The sequence below is a fragment of the Peromyscus californicus genome, unplaced genomic scaffold, assembly GCF_007827085.1.
Source record: "Peromyscus californicus insignis strain IS unplaced genomic scaffold, ASM782708v3 Scaffold_6__1_contigs__length_162567912, whole genome shotgun sequence".
Classification (NCBI taxonomy): domain Eukaryota; kingdom Metazoa; phylum Chordata; class Mammalia; order Rodentia; family Cricetidae; genus Peromyscus; species Peromyscus californicus.
In genome coordinates this window covers 2,646,513-2,664,936 of record NW_026294584.1, presented here as the reverse complement: position 1 = coordinate 2,664,936, position 18,424 = coordinate 2,646,513, and the positions used below count along the sequence as shown (strand labels likewise).

At 41.9% G+C, this 18,424-nt stretch overlaps 1 protein-coding gene across 13 annotated transcripts in view; it reads right to left on the bottom strand.

Annotated features, from left to right (window-relative positions):
• Window positions 1–18,424, bottom strand: part of Napepld (N-acyl phosphatidylethanolamine phospholipase D) — a 107,481-nt gene that overhangs the window by 22,327 nt on the left and 66,730 nt on the right. For 10 of the 13 annotated variants that reach the window (XM_052720954.1, XM_052720953.1, XM_052720960.1 and 7 more), the window contains 3 exons: window positions 10,537–11,183; window positions 5,674–5,788; window positions 2,981–3,464 (listed from right to left, as the gene is read on the bottom strand). In XM_052720954.1, the coding sequence (XP_052576914.1) occupies window positions 3,321–3,464; window positions 5,674–5,788; window positions 10,537–11,183 (906 nt within the window). In that variant the 3' untranslated portion in view covers window positions 2,981–3,320. Of the gene's footprint in view, window positions 1–2,980; window positions 3,465–5,673; window positions 5,789–10,536; window positions 11,184–18,424 lie in introns of those variants that run through there. The other 3 variants (XM_052720952.1, XM_052720951.1, XM_052720950.1) reach the window with 1 other exon arrangement.

Below are 18,424 nucleotides of genomic sequence, written 5' to 3'. Positions count from 1 at the left end.
TAGTTATTTACCTTTTTAAATATTTAAAGGGGCTGTGAGAAATAGCTCATAGGTTAAGAGCATGGCTGCTCTTCTAGAGGACCCAGTTCAATTCCTAGCACCCCATGGTAGTTCACAACTGTTTGTAACTCCAATCCCAGTGAATCAGATGCCCTCTTCTGGATTCCTTGGGCACCAAGCACACATGTGGTAGTACACAGACATACATGCCGGAAAAACACTCAAGCACATAAATAAACAAATTTAAAAAAAAACAAACAGAAAATGAGTCATTGTGATGTGGTAAAAAGAACAAATTAATAAATGTATAGGTACAGCTCCAGAGGTACTAATTAATATTTAATTAAATTAATATTATTTGAATAATAATTTTAATAATTAAATACTATTTGTGTTATTTATTGGAGAATTTCATACAATCTATTTAATCATACTCACTTCCTATTCCCTCCCCCAACTCCTCCCAGGCACATCCCCTCTCCAGGCCCCATTCCAACTTCATCTTTTTTTTTTTTTTCTTATTTCCCTTTGACCTAAATCTCTATGCTGTATAATAGCTTTTTTTAAAAATTCATTCAAAGGTTTTTGTTTTGTTTTTGTTTTTTGTTGTTGTTACCTAATTAGAAAGGCTGTAACATTTGGAAATTAAAAAAAAAAAGTAAATTCTGAACTAATCGAGACCCATCTCCTATGCATCTACAGAGTATGTCAGGCTAGTGAACAAACAAAAGTCTTTATCCTTGTAATGCAGAGATAGACAGAAAAAGAAATAAGATATCTGAGGAGTCAATATGTTCTGGGAAGAAGAAAGTGCTGGGAATAAGGTTATTCTAAGTACAGTCATCTCAGAGGCCCTTCCACGAAAATACCCTCTAAACACAACCCTCGAGGGGCTGGGTTACTCAAGGGATATAGGTGCTCATCAGAGCTGAGGTTTTCACCCCCAGACATGATGCTCCCAGGCTACTTTGAAGATGTGGCGATTTGATTCCAACCATGAAGGTCTTCTATAGTGCTGAGGACTGTAGGGGACAGTGTGTGGCAGTGAAGGCTGAGCTGTCTGGGAAGGCGGGAGGGAGGGGGAGACAGCTCACATGGAAATGTGACTGGAGAAGAGGACCTGGGCTGGAAAGGTGGAGGGAGAACACGAAGTAGGAATGCTAAGGGGACGTGAGAAAGGGAAAGAGTTCTTTCACTAATACCCATTTTATTGTCCCACTGACTGAGTTAAAACTCTAGACACAACTAATAAATCCACAGTAAAGGCTGCCTGCACAGCAATGACACCCTCCTTCCTCAGCAACATACCAGACTGAGTAAAACAGCTAATGAACCAAGGTTAAAGCCAAAAGCATGTTTTAATACCGCTGAGCCATCTGTACAGCCCCAGGCACATTTCTTTCTTAACTGCCCTTAAAATCTGCCCTTGGTGTTTACTGTTTGCTTCTTAATACTGAGTTGTCTAAAATTCTCACTTAACCTGAAATTCTTTTCAGTGGCTTAAGATCCCACTTACACATAAGTGGAGGTCTCTAGGAGAAACTCAGATTGCCTGGTCAGAGTGCTCAGCTGCATCTCCTTATTGCAGGACTGTGAAGCAGGCAGGACTGCTGCCTGCAGCACTCAATGCTTACAAGGAGGGACAAAGAGTGAGCAATAGTGAGAAGAGATAACCAATGAGCTATAAAAGCCAGGACACACTTCCTAGGGTTGAAATGTACATGTGGGTTTTGTCCTCCTGGCTTATTTCCACAATTTTGGTTACATTTAAAGGATCACTAACAACATTCAACTAACTGCTAAATAACTTAGGTTTTAACTAAGCCTTATTTATGCTGTATTCTTAGAGATAGCCATTTATTAATGGATGGCAGATAGCCAGAATCTACTGCTTGTCTAATATATATTATACATATATATTATGTTATATACCATATAACACATATAGCACAAAAATAAATGTATTTATTTTTAAAATATTTCAAGCCAGGCGGTGGTGGCACACGCCTTTAATCCCAGCACTCAGGAGGCAGAGGCAGGTGGATCTCTGTGAGTTCGAGGCCAGCCTGGGCTACAGAGTGAGTTCCAGGACAGGTGCAAAGCTACACAGAGAAACCCTGTCTCAAAAAATAAAAAAAAATTCAAAATAATGAAATTCTTCCCCATTGAAAAATAGCTCCTTTTTCTAAGTTCTTATCACCCCTGTTTTCCAAGGTTTTGGTCAACAAAGTAGATACACAATCAATCTACACTGATAACTTCTTTGCTAGCTCTAACTTTATAGTGTCAGGCATGATGCCATTAAGGACTTAGTATAGTTTTTATAATGTTGTAGGTGGTAGGAGACCTTCTGTCTTTAATCTATCTACATTTTACAATATCTGAGTTTTTCCATAGGCTAATTCTTGGCTATTCTAACCATCTAGCCTTCGAATTATGTAAGAAAAGCTTCTGGGTGACTTAGATTTAGTATCTCAGAATCCAAGCACAAAGGAGAAAAAAAAATGCTCCACAGTCATGGAAGCAAGCACCTACGGGAAAGCAAGTCAGTAAGTCAGAGAATACAAGTAAGGAACGGGAGAAGACCCTGAATTCGAGGCCCATCAAATGCCAGGCAGCCAGCCCTGGACAACTGCGTTCCTAAAGGGTCAACTGACTAACAGTCCGCTTTCAACAGAATCCAGTAAGGATACAACCCGGTCAGCTAACTTCTAGCTTATGTAATTACAGAATGCTACATCAAAAATAGGGGTTTATTTTAGAAAATTAGCTATTAATAGACACATACCATGCACATACAGAACTGTAGGGTGCTGTCGAGTTATAGACACCTGTATCCTGCTTATATCATAATGAGCAGCTACTTCAAGTGCTTATACAAAGCACCAAATATTTAGAAACTACAGGCTAAACATGTCTGAAAATCCCATAGACTTTCACACTTTTGTGTTAGTTGAGTAAACTGGTAACTACAAAACAGTCAAAGGAAAGATGCGTCTTTATTAAGGGTCTCAGAAAGAAATAAAGATGGAGGTACAGCAAGAACAAACCTCCCTTTGATGTTTTGTTTTATTTTGTTTGAGATTTTTGGCACTGACATCTCTGACGTATTCAAGTAGCCCAGGATGGCTTGCCACTACTTGCAGTCTTCCTGCTGCCACCTCCTGAGAGCCATCGGGCATAATTCTTGAAGACTAGACAGTGATGCAGTGGTCTGGATAGAACTGGCGCCCAGAGACTCATGTGTTTGAATGCTTGACCCATTAGGAGGTGTGGCCTGTTGGAGTAGGTATGTCACTATGGAGGTGGGCTTTGAAGTCTCATATGCTCAAGCAACACCCAGTGTGGTACACAGTCTCTTTCTGCTGCCTCCAGATCTTCTCAGTTAAGCCTTCTCCAGCACCATGTCTGCCTGTACAACACCATGTTTCCCACCACGACAATAATGGACTAAACCTGTAAAACTGTAAACCAGCCCCAATTAATGCTTCCTTTCACAAACACTTGCATGGTCATGATATCACTTCACAGCAATAGAAAACCTAACTAAAACAAGTGAAATGATTCTTTTTGTTTGTTTTTTGAGACAGGGTTTCTCTATGCAGCCATGGCTGTCCTGAAAATCACTCTGTAGACCAAGCTGGCCTCGAACTCACAGAGATCCACCTGCCTCTGTTTTCCAAGTGCTGGGATTAAAGGTGTGTGCGTGCCACTACTTCCTGGATGTGAAATGATTCTTGAAGTCTGAGGTTTTGATCCTCTCCTAATCTCCCCATCTAAGGAAAGAGCACTACTGTAGATAGAGTTTTTTTGTCTGGCCCAAGTTAGGACAAATCTCTCTTACCTGTCAGTCCTGTAGTCACTTAGACCCAACCAAGTAAAGACACAGAGACTTATATTGTTTATAAACTGTATGGCCATGGCAGGCTTCTTGTTAACTGTTTTTATATCTTAAATTAACCCATTTTTATTAATCTATAAGTTGTCACGTGGTTCGTGGCTTACCGGTACCTTACATCTTTTCATGGCAGCGGCTGACTGCGTTTCTCTCTCACTCAGCCTTCCACTTCCCAGAATTCCTTTCCTCTCTGTCCCGCCTATACTTCCTCCTGCCTGGCTACTGGCCAATCAGTGTTCCATTCATCAACCAATCAGAGCAACACATTTGACATATAGAACATCCCACAGCACACTACTGTCTGCCCACTCACTCAAGCTGAGGCTTCATGCCTTCCTTTACAAAGGTTTAATAACATACTACTATTCCATCTATGGCACTAAAGAAAATACATATGGAACATTCACACATACAAACAGGTAGAGACATCATAAGAAACAGCCATCAGCCGGGCGGTGGTGGCGCGCGCCTTTAATCCCAGCCCTCGGGAGGCAGAGCCAGGCGGATCTCTGTGAGTTCGAGGCCAGCCTGGGCTACCAAGTGAGTTCCGGGAAAGGCGCAAAGCTACACAGAGAAACCCTGTCTCGAAAAACCAAAAAAAAAAAAAAAAAAAAAAAAAAAACCAGCCATCAAACAGCATATGCAAATTTGACAGTTTGCCCTTTCCCAAGTCCACACATGTACTTCAGATGAGCACGCCTTCCTCCCAGCTCTGTAGATTTTCATTTATTACTCCATCCCACTTCCAGCAGCATGGCTACAGATCTGCTGCATTATTCATGGTTATTTCATAATAAGACAGACATTTTAATTAGGAGATAGGGAAATGAGCACTGCATGTATTAGGTAACTGTGGAACAAACTCTATCTTAGGAAGAGGTCACACCAGAAACAAAGCAGAGTAAGAGGGCCCGGGAGACGAAAGGGTCAATCAGAGCCCAGCAGGGGAAGTTAATGTCTAACCCTTCTCAACGTTGCTTGGACTTAGATCCAGGAATGAAGAGATGACTTCATTAGACTTCCTGATTCCAGAACCCATGCCAGCAAAGCTTGGGCATCAGTTTCCGAGGAAGAATCAGCTCTTCTGATATAGTCTAAATATACCATATTTATGCCAGTGTCTGGAGATAACAATCACTGAATGGAAGTGACCTAAATGGGTAAGATATTTCTAGAAAGCCCCACATTATAGCTCTCTTCTCCCACTACCTTCCACACCACCCACTCTCCTGCTGAACAGACTCCTCCCTTCCCCCATGTCTGCTGCCCCCAGACTATGCTCTACCCTTTCCTCCTCTGGAAATAAGTACCATCCTTCACACCTGTGGCCAAGTTAAAATCTCCTTCTTCCATGAAGTGATTCCTGATCCCTCCCTGTCTTTGAGACCAATTTATCTGTCCCACATTATAGCACTTCCACCTTCCAGTACACAATGTACGTTCTAGCTTCTACTAGAACATAAGCCATCTGGAGTGTGGAGGCATGATGGTTCATTTTCTACACCACACATAGATTTTGGATAAGCAGATGCTTCATTAACTATGAAATCAGCCTAAAAAAACAGCACACCATGGGGGTTTTATTCCTACTGTTTTCAAGTATTTTACTAGAAAGTATGCTTTGCCCCTCCAATTTATGTGGTGGTTGTGATAACTGTACAGAGTTTGATTCCACAGTGTGGTCTCTGAAAGCCAGGTCACAGAGATACTAAATCCCACCAACAAACACACAATCAAAGCTGAGGTTTATATTTGTTTGTTTAAATCAAACTTACCTCATTAGTTAAGGCAAAAGTTCCCCAGTGAATTGCCACAGATCTCTTCGTTTGAACATCAATGTGAATTCTTACAGCATCTTCTGGGTCAACATGCTGGTATTTCATAAACCACCTGATGAAACACAGCTATTGATTAATTCAATCTTTGCAAATAGCCTAAATTCAAATGACTATTTTATCTAATCAACATTTAATAGTCTGCATATCTGGAGAGACAGATATGCAGTTAAAAGCACGCATTACCTTTGCAGACCTGAGTTCAGTTCCCGGTTCCCACATCAGGCAATTCACAATTGCCTATAACCCCAGCTCCAGGAGATCCAATGTCCTTGTCTGGCCTGCTTGGGCATTTACACTCACACGCACAAACACACACACACACACACACACACACACACACACACACACACACACACACACACAGAGTTAAAAATAAAATTTAAAACAAAAGGATTCTTCACAGGACTATGAATGTTTGAAAACTCACTATGGCTATTCTTATGGCCTCTCCCTAGACCTTCATTTGACTTTATGTCAGTATACCTAGGAATTTCACCAAATCAGCAGTAGATGCAGCAACAAGCAGTAGTGTTGTTTTCAACCACTTTTCAACCATCAAATTCACACGGAACTCATCCAGAAAATTTATAATAAAAAGTTACTCCATGATGTTGGGACACCAGCATTAGACTTGTGCAGCCAGAAGTGAGAATCACAGGGAAGAGACACAAGCAGCGATGAATGAGCCAGGCACTAAGTCTTCTATTATGGGCACCCAAACACATGGCATTCACTCACACAGACACACAAATACCCATAATATTAAAAGTGAAATCTTATGCCAGGCATGGTAGCGCATGCCTTTAATCCCAGCACTTAGGAGGGAGAGGCAGGCAGATCTCTGAGTTGGAGGCCAGCCTGGTCTACAGAGAGAGTTCCCGGATACCCAGGGATACCCAGAGCAAAGCTACCTCAAAAAAAAATCGTAAACAAATAAATAGTAAATAAAATCTCAAAATATATATGTAAACAAATAAATAAGATTCTAAACAGAAGCAAAACCCATCCACAGTTGATAAAACCATTTCCCCTCCGTCCACTTTTCTCTGGGGGCAAAAAAGCAAAACTCTCATGTGTATAAATTGCTAAAAAAGTGAGTTTCAAGCTTTATTTCATGTTTATTTTGATTTTTACTGATGCTGTATTTTAAAAATATGACTTATGCTGGGTGGTGGTGGCGCACGCCTTTAATCCCAGCCCTCGGGAGGCAGAGCTAGGCAGATCTCTGTGAGTTCAAGGCCAGCCTGGGCTACCAAGTGAGTTCCAGGAAAATGGCGCAAAGCTACACAGAGAAACCCTGTCTCGAAAAAAAAAATATATATGACTTACTATTTTACTCTGCAATTTTAGGGATGAATCAAAGAAATATAATAATGGGTAAAGAATTGGAAACCATGTCGGGTGGTGGTGGTACATGCCTTTAATCCCAGCACTCAGCAGGCAGAGGCAGGCAGACTGCTGTGAGTTCGAGACCAGCATGGTCTACAAATGAGTTCCAGGACAGCCAGGGCTAAAAAAAAAGAATTAGAAAACAAACCAGTCACAATAGAACACACCATTAGGATATCCCACAGGCACTAACTGACCAAATGGAAAGCAAGCCAAGAGTTATTATGTAAAGCCGGGTGCTACAGCACACACATCTGTAACCCTTACCTCCATACATGAGGATCCTAAACTCAAGGCTGGACTACATTATCACGACTTTTTCTCAAAAATAAATAGTATACAGTGTAAAGTATTTAAAGTTTAAAGATAAGGGGGAAAAGTCCCACTGCCAGTCAAGGTATTTTATTTAAAACACCATAAAACTGAGCAAGTGACTATAGATAGCAAAGTCCTGGAAGACCGACTAACACCTTGGAGCCCCCCAGGCTCCAGAAGGAGAGCCCAAGTCCCAACTCGTGCAGGGGTTGGAAAGCCTTTGGAAAGGTCTCTCAAATCCCCGAGCTTCTATTTCCATGTCTGTGAAGTATAATCGTTGATCCAGGCAGTTTGTGAAAACATTAAATGCAGCACCTATTCATAGACCCCTCCCAGAAAAATAATTAACAAAACATGACCTTCAGGAAAAAATGAATTATTTTTTATGCAAAGGATGCACATGTTTTACTTTCCAAGCCACTGGTTTAGCTGAGGAGAAACATTTTCTTCATATTCTTTGCATCCTAGTCTGCCACTACCCAGCAATGCTAGAAAGACTAAGGGGTATGGGCTGTACCCAGGTGCTCTGCCCTTCCCAGAACTCATCACCCAGAGTCCATCCATCTACAACAACAAAGGGGTGATTTGACTGTCAGCACGTACTGGGTCCTCTGGAAACCCCAAAACAAACCCACTGTGCTCAGAACAGACTACAGAAGCAGTGTTCTGCCTATGTCCTGACACTCAGGAGCCAAGGCAGAACGGAAACAGTCTTGGTGTGTCCCCTCGTCTATTAAACAGTCCTTTTGCAAATGCTACTTCTTTTCTAACTTCTGTTTACCTGAAATAAATTTACTTTTTTTTTTTTTACTCTAGCCATTAAAATGAAAATGTCAGTGCTAAGGCCGACAGACCACTTGACCCAGCTTGTTCAGGGCTCCGGACTCAATCCCCAGCACTGAAAGTGGAAAAGTAAATGCTAAACTCCAGCTACAACGTCTGGGGTTGAGAGACCCCAGAAGTAGGAATCAAATATTCCCAGCACACAACTGAAAGCCATTTTTCACTACAATTAGCTTACATGTGTACAGGATTCCTAAGTTTATTTTATTTCTAAAACAGCTAGGATTGACAAAACCAGATTCTACAGTCCATGTGAACTACCACATTTAATGCTCTTAAAGCAAGCCATGGCCCCACCCCCGGCCTCTCCCAGCCAAGAAAGAAGACGGAGGCACTGTAGAGAAGGGGCAAGGCTGTGGGCATGCAGTTTGTGCCGTCACCACAGACACAGACATTAAACACGGGGTGCCACCCATGAAGGCTTGTTTGTATAACAGTAAAGAGATACTCTTTATGTAGTGAGTAAAAGTCAACACCATTTGAAAATGATTTGTGACCATTTTTTACAGCCATGTCAGTTGATATTTACAGGAGTTTCATGAGAACTAGAATAATTTGAATGGAAAAAGTAAAATTTAAACACTAATACTGACTTACAATAATTTCTGTTGTGGTCTATAATGGTGGTGGCTTTTTGGAACAGATTCTCCGGCCTCAACTTCTCAGTTTTGGGGTTAGAGGCATGTGCTGCCTCATCTGGCAAGTTATGATAGTTTCAATAATTACTAAGAACCCAAAACAGGTAAAAGTATCTAAACCCACCCACAATAAGGAAATAAGTAAAGCTAAATAAATAAATAAAAGAATAAAGATAAAAAAAATGGTTTGGTGAACTGAAAGGTTAACAAATGAATTTGACAAGGATGGGGATATAGCTCCGTGATGCCTCAGGCCCTGGATTCAATCCCCAGTTACAAAAAAGAAGGAAAACTGATGAATGAATGGGTACAGGGTGAAAACAAAAAACTGGATTTACCCAATCTGTCACCATGTGTACAAACAGCTACGCAAGTAAGTCTAAGCTCTGTTGAGATTATATATACTGCTTGTATTTGAGATACAATGCTTGTAGGGTTGCCTAATAACACACATGTATATGCATGCTGTGAAAAGTAAAGCAAAACCTGGTATGTGTGGTGTGTTCATTTATGTGCACATGTGTATGAGGGCATGTGCAGCCCAGAGGTCAACATCAGGTGTTTCTCTCTATCACTCTCCACCTTTTTAAGAAACAAAAATGATCACATTCATTCTTTGCCTGTGACACACACCAGTGGGTGAAGAGAACTTGAGTGTAGGTGGATTGTCTCCTTCAAACCTGCAGGTCCTAGGGCTCTAACTTGGGTCTGCTTACCCTGAGTAGCAGGTGCCCCGCTACTCCATTTCACCAGCCCTCCACATTGTTTTAAAGACAGCTTCTCTCACTGAACCTGGACCTCATTGATTGGTTACACTGTCTGACCAGTGAACATCCAGGATCCTCCCATCTGCCTCCCCAGCTCTGGAATTACAGGAATGTGCTGTCAAGCAGGGCTTTTTACTGTGGTTCTGAGGAACCAAACCTGCATCTCCATGCTTGCATAAGCACTCATTTTATTACCAGTAAGCCAACTTCCTAGACCACTTTGTTACAATCCGTTTTGTGAAGCAAACAGTACATCTGTTGGACTGAGTTCACTGAAATCATCTCTCTTCTCCTTAAAAAAGACAGTATTAAGTAAAACAGACAGTAGTTGTATCTTCTGGGTCTTCAGTGACAGTGTGGCCCTTAACTGCTCTCAAAATAACTGAGAGCACACGGTGGTGGGAGGGAGAGCCATGAGGAATGGCATGTCAGGACCAGATTCTTTGTGCTGACTGAAAGTAAGCACATCACACAGACTACAGGCCAACCCCTTGCTTTCTCGATCTGCTAAACACAGAAGATTTGCAGGACAGGGACTGGAACTTCCCAATCACAGAGTCAAAGCCAGTCGTCTGCAGAAGAATCATCCATGTGAAGAGGAGGACTAAAGGTTGGTTCTAGGTACTGGCTAGTAAGCAGGGAGGTATGTGGGCTCTGGCAAGAGTCTAGAGATTCTTTTTTTTTTCCGGGTTAGTTTCAAACTCACAGAGATTAGAAGTGTGACACCTTAATATAAAATTGAATTTGAATCTAACTTCAACCTCCATCAGTGTATATCAAGCCCACCACTAAAATCACAAATTAAATAGCATCAAGAATCCTAACGTGTGAAGTTCACATTTACAAACCTTGGTTCATAAGCTCCAATGGGAATAGCTGCAAGGTCAAAGGGACCAAACCTCTTTCCTATCTCCTCAAAAGCAGGGCAGTAACCAGTATCCCCAGTGAAGAAGAATCGATTCCAAGGCCCCAACACAGACCAGCTGCCCCACAGAACCTTGTTGTCATCCATGAGGGTCCTTTTACACCAGTGTTGGGAAGGCGTGAAGACAAAGGTGACCTTATCATGGCCAGGGACGCAATTCTCCTCCCACCAGTCCAGCTCAATCACGTTCTCACAGCCGCATTTCTGCATCCAGTCGAGAAGACCCAAAGGCACAAACCATCTCAACTCACTGCCAAATCGCTCATTCAAAGCGAGGACAGAGCCATAGTCCAGGTGGTCATAGTGGTTGTGACTAATAAGGACAGCGTCAATTCGGGGAAGTTCACTTATTGTACACGGGGGACGGCGAAATCGCTTTGGACCCATGTACTGTGAGGGAGAAGCGCGGGAGCTGAACATGGGGTCTGTAAGGAGTATGAGCTCGTCCATTTCCACCATCAGCGTTGCGTGTCCCAGCCATGTGACTCTTAAGCCAGCCTCTCTCACTCCAGCTTCTTCAGGGTCACTGACAAAATATGGCTTAAGCACTGGGAGTTCTTTGTCAAGTTCCTGTATATACAAAGAGGGAAAAAGCAGTATTTAGGGGTGGAAAGACATTACATCATCACAGAAAACACTGTGACCTACATTTCAGTGAGGAGCTATCTGGGGATAACTGAAGTCATCCAGTACACCTGCCACTGCTGCGCTTCCCTGAGACAGGTGCACTCGCTTCCTTCTGGATGGGACTTAATCACCACAGGTTAGTAATCTGCTTAGTCCTGAATGCAAGAGGGAAAAGGAAAACCCAGTGTAAAACCCTCGATCCCACTCTGTATGTTGAAGGCTGTCTTCAGAAATGCTAGCAGCAGACTGTCCTAGACACAGTCACTCTGCTGCTGTCACCTCACTGAGCTGATGGTGTATTTGCTGCCTAAAGACAGCCTCAGAAGCAGGCCAGTCCTTGGAACTCACAAGGTAAGCGGACAGCAACTGACATTTAACCCTTGGATCTTATATACCTTCCTTTCTGAGCACATAAAATTCAAAGCACAACACTGTGATGATTCCTGGGGGCGGATCACATTCATAAATGGTTCTCCTCATTCCTTCCTTTACAAGGCAGGCTGACACAAGAGGGCAAAGGCAGGAGACAACGGTGTAGGAAAGCTAAGAAGCCACTGAGAGTCTGAATGAGAAGGCCTGGCCAAGAAAGGAAAGGCAGAGGATCGCAGTGATGGCTCTTAAGCCCTCCAAGCTCAAGTTCCCACCTGGAAGATGGGTATAACAATCTGCATTGCCATGAGAACTGAGCTAGAATTGGCTAGCTCACAATACATGCTCTATAAGTATTCCAATGAAGACAGCATGTCCCAACCCTGATGACCAAGCATGCACCAGGCTTGTCAATTTCTTGTATTTCTGCACAGCCAGTAACCTACACTTAAAATCCTAAGCAGCAGCTAGACACATCAAAGTACTCATGACTGTTCAGCTGTCTCCATGCCCGCTCCAACCATACACAAGAGTCATAACAGTCCTCAACAGTATACCAAGACAGACATGGTAGATGGCATTTATAATCCCAGCACTTGGGAAGTTGAGGAAGAAAGACCAAGAGTTCAAGGCTAGCCTGGGTTTATATAGTAAGATCTATCTATAAATAAATAATCCAACAAAAACAGTGTGCCTATGGTTAAGATATAACTCATTCCCTGCTGTAAAGTGTTCACTGCTCTCTACTCCCTGACAAACCCCATCTCATCCCCTTGTCCAACAGTAAGCTGCCCATTGGATGCCCAGTCCTCTCCAGCTGTGCTTCATGCTATTGACTCCCATACACACACTCTCTATCCCATACTCAGGAAAATACTTCCCATTCCTGGACCAAGTTTCAGAACTCTGCATGATTCTGACCCAATTTTCAGATTGCCTTCACCCTCTCAGACCTTGGAGACTATAATTAAATTGTGCATCCTCCAGGGGGCCACCCCTAAGTCTCTGCAGATGGAATCCCTCCCTACAACCCCTGGACATGTATGCTTCTATGAACACAAGGCTCCCATAGGTATTCTTGTCTAAATGTAGACAATATCTCTTGTCTTATGCAGTCTGGAATCATTCTAAGTGCCTTGCTCAGTGATTGCAACTGAGGACATGATCAATAAAAAAATTTGGATAAATTAATAAACAAATGATGTTAGGTTTTTTTTAAATCAATTCTCAAATTTTACAATTAGGGTTAGAAAAAAAGTCACATTGTAAATTTACCAAGAATTAAGAAGGAAGAAAATTAAAAAGATAAAGTGGAGACAAAAGAAGAAGAGAAGTAGGGTGCTTGAGAGATGGCTCAGCAGTTAAGGGCACTTGCTGGTCTTTCAGAGGACCTGGGTTCTATTCCCAGTGCCCACATTAGGCTGCTCACAACCACCCGCAACTCCAGGAGATCCAATACCCTCTTCTAGCTTCTTCAGGCACTTACAAGCATGTGGTCCACATACTCAGGCACAAACATTCACATAAAATAAAGTTTTTAAGAAAGGAAAGAAATGAATGTAAATTTAACATAATGTAATTATGTGTTAGGCATAATACTAGTCATACAACAATAATGATGACAAAATATCATACATCAAGTACTTTACTAAAATATAGCATAAAATAGCACTAGCAATAGCTACCATTTATATAGATTTTACCATTTGGACATTTGTACTAATTCACAAAAAAATTTTAGATTTAACACAGATCAAAACACCAAAGGTAAAAACTCCTTCCATCTTACAGATGAAAAAGCAAAGAGTTATACAGAGTTACCCTTACACAAGTCAGCCAGCTGGTCTCTTGTAGCTAGAGTTTTCCTGCCTGGCCCACAATCAGGACAAATCTCTCTTACCCGCCAGTTCCACAGCCGCTCAGACCCAACCAAGTAAACACACAGAGACTTATATTGCTTACAAACTGTATGGCCGTGGCAGGCTTCTTGCTAACTGTTCTTATATCTTAAATTAACCCATTTCTATTCATCTATAAGTTGCCACATGGCTTGTGGCTTACCAGTATCTTACAGGTTGGTACTCATGGTGGTGGCTGGCAGCGTCTCCTCCTCTCCGCCTTCCTGTTCCCAGAATTCTCCACTCTGCTAGTCTCGCCTATACTTCCTGCCTGGCTACTGGCCAATCAGTGTTTTATTTATCAATCAATCATCCACAGCACTTCCCCCTTTTCTTTTTTCAAAAAGGAAGGTTTTAACTTTCACATAGTAAAATTACAGATAACAAAACAATTATCAAGTAAGAATTATAGTTACACTATCTAGTCTATTTATAATAACTAGTCCATTTGTATTTGGCAAAATTAAAGAAGATATCCTATCTATCTTATATTTGTGAGTCTAAGGTAAAAGGCTGAGTCAGAGAGACGCTGCCAGCCGCTGCTATGACAAGTAAGATGTAAGGTACCAAAAGGCAATGAGCCATGTGGCAACTTATAGACCAATAGACATGGGTTAATTTAAGATAAAAGAATTAGATAACAAAAAGCCTGCCACGGCCATACAGTTTGTAAGCAATATAAGTCTCTGTGTATTTACTCGGTTGGGTCTGAGAGGCTGTGGGGCTGATGGGTGACAGAGATTTGTCCTGACTGCGGGCCAGGCAGGACTGGAGAAAACTCCAGCTACAGTCTCTATTCTTACATGCTTGCCTTCTCCAACCAACATATGTACTCTCAATTAACTCAGTGTGTGTGGTGCTGAAGATTAAATTCAGGGCCTCATGCATGTCAAGCATGTGGCCAACTACTAAAGCTACCCGCCCCAGTCCATACATACCTTTGTAAAGTAAGAGCTTGGGGAACAAGTATGGAGAATAAGGGAAGACATGTCACAAAAATACAAAAACACTGGGGATGGTAGGTATGTTTGTTATCTTTATAGTAGTGATCTACTCTGCATGTGTCAATGTTAAAATAAAACTCATCAAATTATACACTTTAAATATTTGGAACTTATGTTAACAAAACTATTTTGAAATGTTTAAGCAGAACCACATTAAACAGTGTGTCAACTGAAATACCTGGAAAATAATAATCACTGAAAATGAAAATGAACGCACTTTGGTTTTTCTCTAAGTTTAAAGGCCACCTGAAGCTTGACATTTAGCATTATCTGAATGGCTGTTGGGGGATCAAGCCCACAACTGAGCATTGTTAGCAGCATCAAATTAATCGCCAAGGTTATGAAGACAACAATATAGATCAGATAGTTCCAGGGAGCAGAAGAAGGCAAAAGAATCAGGGTTGTGATGACTGAAGGACATGGGTCTTATATTTGGAAGTAACAGAAATGATTGTGTGGAGTTGCACATGTCTGTAATTATACTAAAAAACATTAAATTGTATGTTTAATGGATCAATTATATAGTGAGAGGGCCCGGAAAATATCATGACAGCCTGTCCTAATAACTCAATTAAGAACTAAGCCTTAGTTCCTGCCTCTTGAAGCAGTTTCTGAGGAAGCCATGAACAAAAGACAATCAATCTTCAACGACCTTGACAGCAGAGACAAGGGAGATAGCACATACCAAGCCTGGACCACTGAGTCAGCCCGAGTCAGCAGCTCAAGGTAATAACCAAATAAGGACAAAGTCTGGGACTTGTCCAAGCCTGACCAAAAATGGAAAAGCTATAGCCTTAATCAGCCCAATTAGCCCTAGCCAATTAGAATGTACTAATATGATTGCTACTTGCTTAAGCCAATCATATCCAAGATGGCCTAACTGCCCTACAAAGTCTCCGTAGCTCTTCTTAAAAGGAGCTTGTGAGCTTCTCCTGGAGTCGTTGCCATTTTGCCTTTGTGTAGGATGGTCAGACCCAGCATGCCAGAATACTAAATGCTCTTGCTGATTGTATATGTGGATTGTGGTCTTTTGTGGGACTTCTCCAGGACTCTAACATCTAATATGCAAAGTGTTGCCAATAAAGCTTTTTGGGTGGTGCATGCCTTTGATCCTAGCACTTAGGAGGCAAAGGCAGGAAGTTATCTGGGGGTTCGAGGTTAGCATGGTCTACAGAGTGAGTTCTAGGATAGCCAGGACCACACAGAGAAACCCTGTCTACAAAACAAAACAAAACAAAACAAACAAAAGATAGTGACTTGAGATCTGAACACTATTCTTTGTTGTGGTGGCTTGAATGAAATGTCACCCATAGGTTCAGGTGTCTGAACACTTGGTTCCCAGATGGTGGCATATTTGGGTAGGTTTAGGGGATGTGGCCTTGTTGGAGGGAGTGTGTCTCTGGAGGTGGGCTTTGAGGTTTCAAAGCCAGGCATTCCTAGTTCTCTCTCTCTGCTTCCTGCCTGCAGTTGACAATGTGAGCTCTCAGGTGTTCCTGCGGCCATGCCTGCCTGCGACCATGCTTCTCCACTATGACGGAACCTCTGGAACCACGGGCCCAAACAAACCTGTCCTTGTGTAAGCTGCCTGTTCCTGGTGCTGTATCACAGCAAAACAGCAGCTGACACATCTGTGTACCCTTCTGCATGCTCTGCTTCTTCTCACTACAAAGTGAGCTTATCTTCACGGATTTACTCTTTGGTAGCTTCCTCAGGAACTCAAACAACATAACCTACTACTGAACAACAAAAAAGAAAAACATCAGGGATTTGGGGAGAAAACTGCATTGGTAAAGCACCTGCTACACAAGTGTGAAATCTGAGTTCAGATCCCACCATCCACAAGGAAGTTGGGCATGGCATATCTGTAACCCCAGCACTACATGGAAGAAAGGAGGATTCCTGAAGCTCACTGGCCAGCCAGCCTACCCAAAGCAGGCTCAAGGATAGATTAAAACTAAGGCAGATACCCAATGTCAACCTCCGGCCTCCACACACATATGCATATATGCAGACACACAGGTACACAGTCATGTGACACAGAAAAGGAAGGAATGGTTTATAAATGTTCTATCCCAATCACCAGAGTTTGAAAAAGCATGTGGAAGAGGAGGGAGAGAGGAAAGGGATTCTTCATTTCTTAAAGAAAGTAAGGTTTGTTTGTTGGTTTGTTTGTTTGGCTAGATTACAATTGTCTTGGCTAATCTTCCTTCATGAAAACTGCAAAAGGAAAAATCATAAGGCCCATAATTAAAAAGCAGATTAGTTAATGCTTTGCTTTTCTTGAGAAAAGGGAAAAATCCAAATGTTTGCTGTGCCAGGTTATGTTCGTCTTCAGTGAGTTGATGCTGAGTACACTGTCTTTCTTACTGCCATGACAAAACACCATGACCAAAGCAACTTAAAGGAGAAAGAGTTTATTGGACTTGCAGTGTTCAGAGGGTGAGTCCATGACCATCATGGAGAGCATGGCAGCAGATAGGCAGGAGTGACAACAGAGCAGTAACTGAGAGTTTACATCCTGATCAGCAAGAATAAGACAGAAAGAGATGGAGAAATAACTGGAAATGGCTAAGCTTTTGAAACCTCAAAGCTCTCCTCCAGTGACATACCTCTTCCAACAAGGCCATAACTCCCACTCCTTCCCAAACAGTTCCTGCTGTGGGATAATGCTCTTGTACATTATAAAGATTTGTCAGTCGAACTGGTTTAATAAAATGCTAATTGGCCAGTAGCCAGACAGGAAGTATAGGTGGGGCAACCAAACTAAGAATGCTGGGAAGAGGAAAGGTAGAGTCAGGAGTCACCAGCCAGACACAGAGGAAGCAAGATGAAAATGCCACACTGAGAAAAGGTACCAAGCTATGTGGATAAACATAGATAAGAATTATGGGTTAATTTAAGTATAAGAGCTAGTTAGTAATAAGCCTGAGCTACCAGCTGAGCATTTATAAGTAATATAAGCCTCTGAGTGATTATTTGGAAGCTCACTGTGGGGCAGGGCAGGACACAGAAAAGCTTCTCACTTCAAGTTCCACTAACTGGGGACAAAGCATTCAAATATATTGAACCTATGAGAGCTATTCTCATTCAAACCAGCACATACACTATGTGAGTTAATACTGCAACAAGTATTTCTGTCATCTTAGTGGTAAACAGACCACAGCAGAGAGGGGGCACTAAACTTGCAGCTCATACAACAGATAGGTGCTCTACTAAAGCAGTCAGGTCTTCCTCACTTAAGTCACTTCTTTTCACTAAACCTTTACCTCCTTGGAATAAATTATATTAACTCACATTAAAAGTAAATAAAATGTTACACTGAAATCGTGCTTTCAGGTCAAATTATCTACTCTCCCATACTCCCCAAGACTACAGCATAGTTGTTGTGAGATCTACAGATGTCTTTGATCCTGGGCAGTGGCAGTAAGCTGCAGGTTGTTTCGAAAGGAATACAAATCACCCAGTGATTTGGTGATTGTTGGTGAAAGAAAATATTGTTCTCATCATCCTCTTTCATGGGAACCTTCTATGGTCCAAAATACTTTTTAGACCATGTGCCATTTTAAACATCCTGGCCAAATCCTATTATAAGCAACTCTTGGGATACACAGTCTTTGGTTGTACTGGAATTTTGGTTTTTTTCCTATACCCATTGAATATAGAGGCTACCTAGTGATGTTGGAACAGAAAGATGGAGTTTTCCAGTGAGTAGATAAAGAAATTTCCTACAACTGAAGAAAGTATATTTTCAGACTGAAAACACCTACTAGGTGCTGACTACAGGATTAAATAAAAACCAGATGCCATGGTGAAATTAGAAAATAGGTAGCAAAGAGATGGTTGGGTTTGCTCAGTTTGGGAGGTTTCAATCATGGTCAAGTGGCTCTGTTGCTCTGGGGTCTGTAGGGGGCAG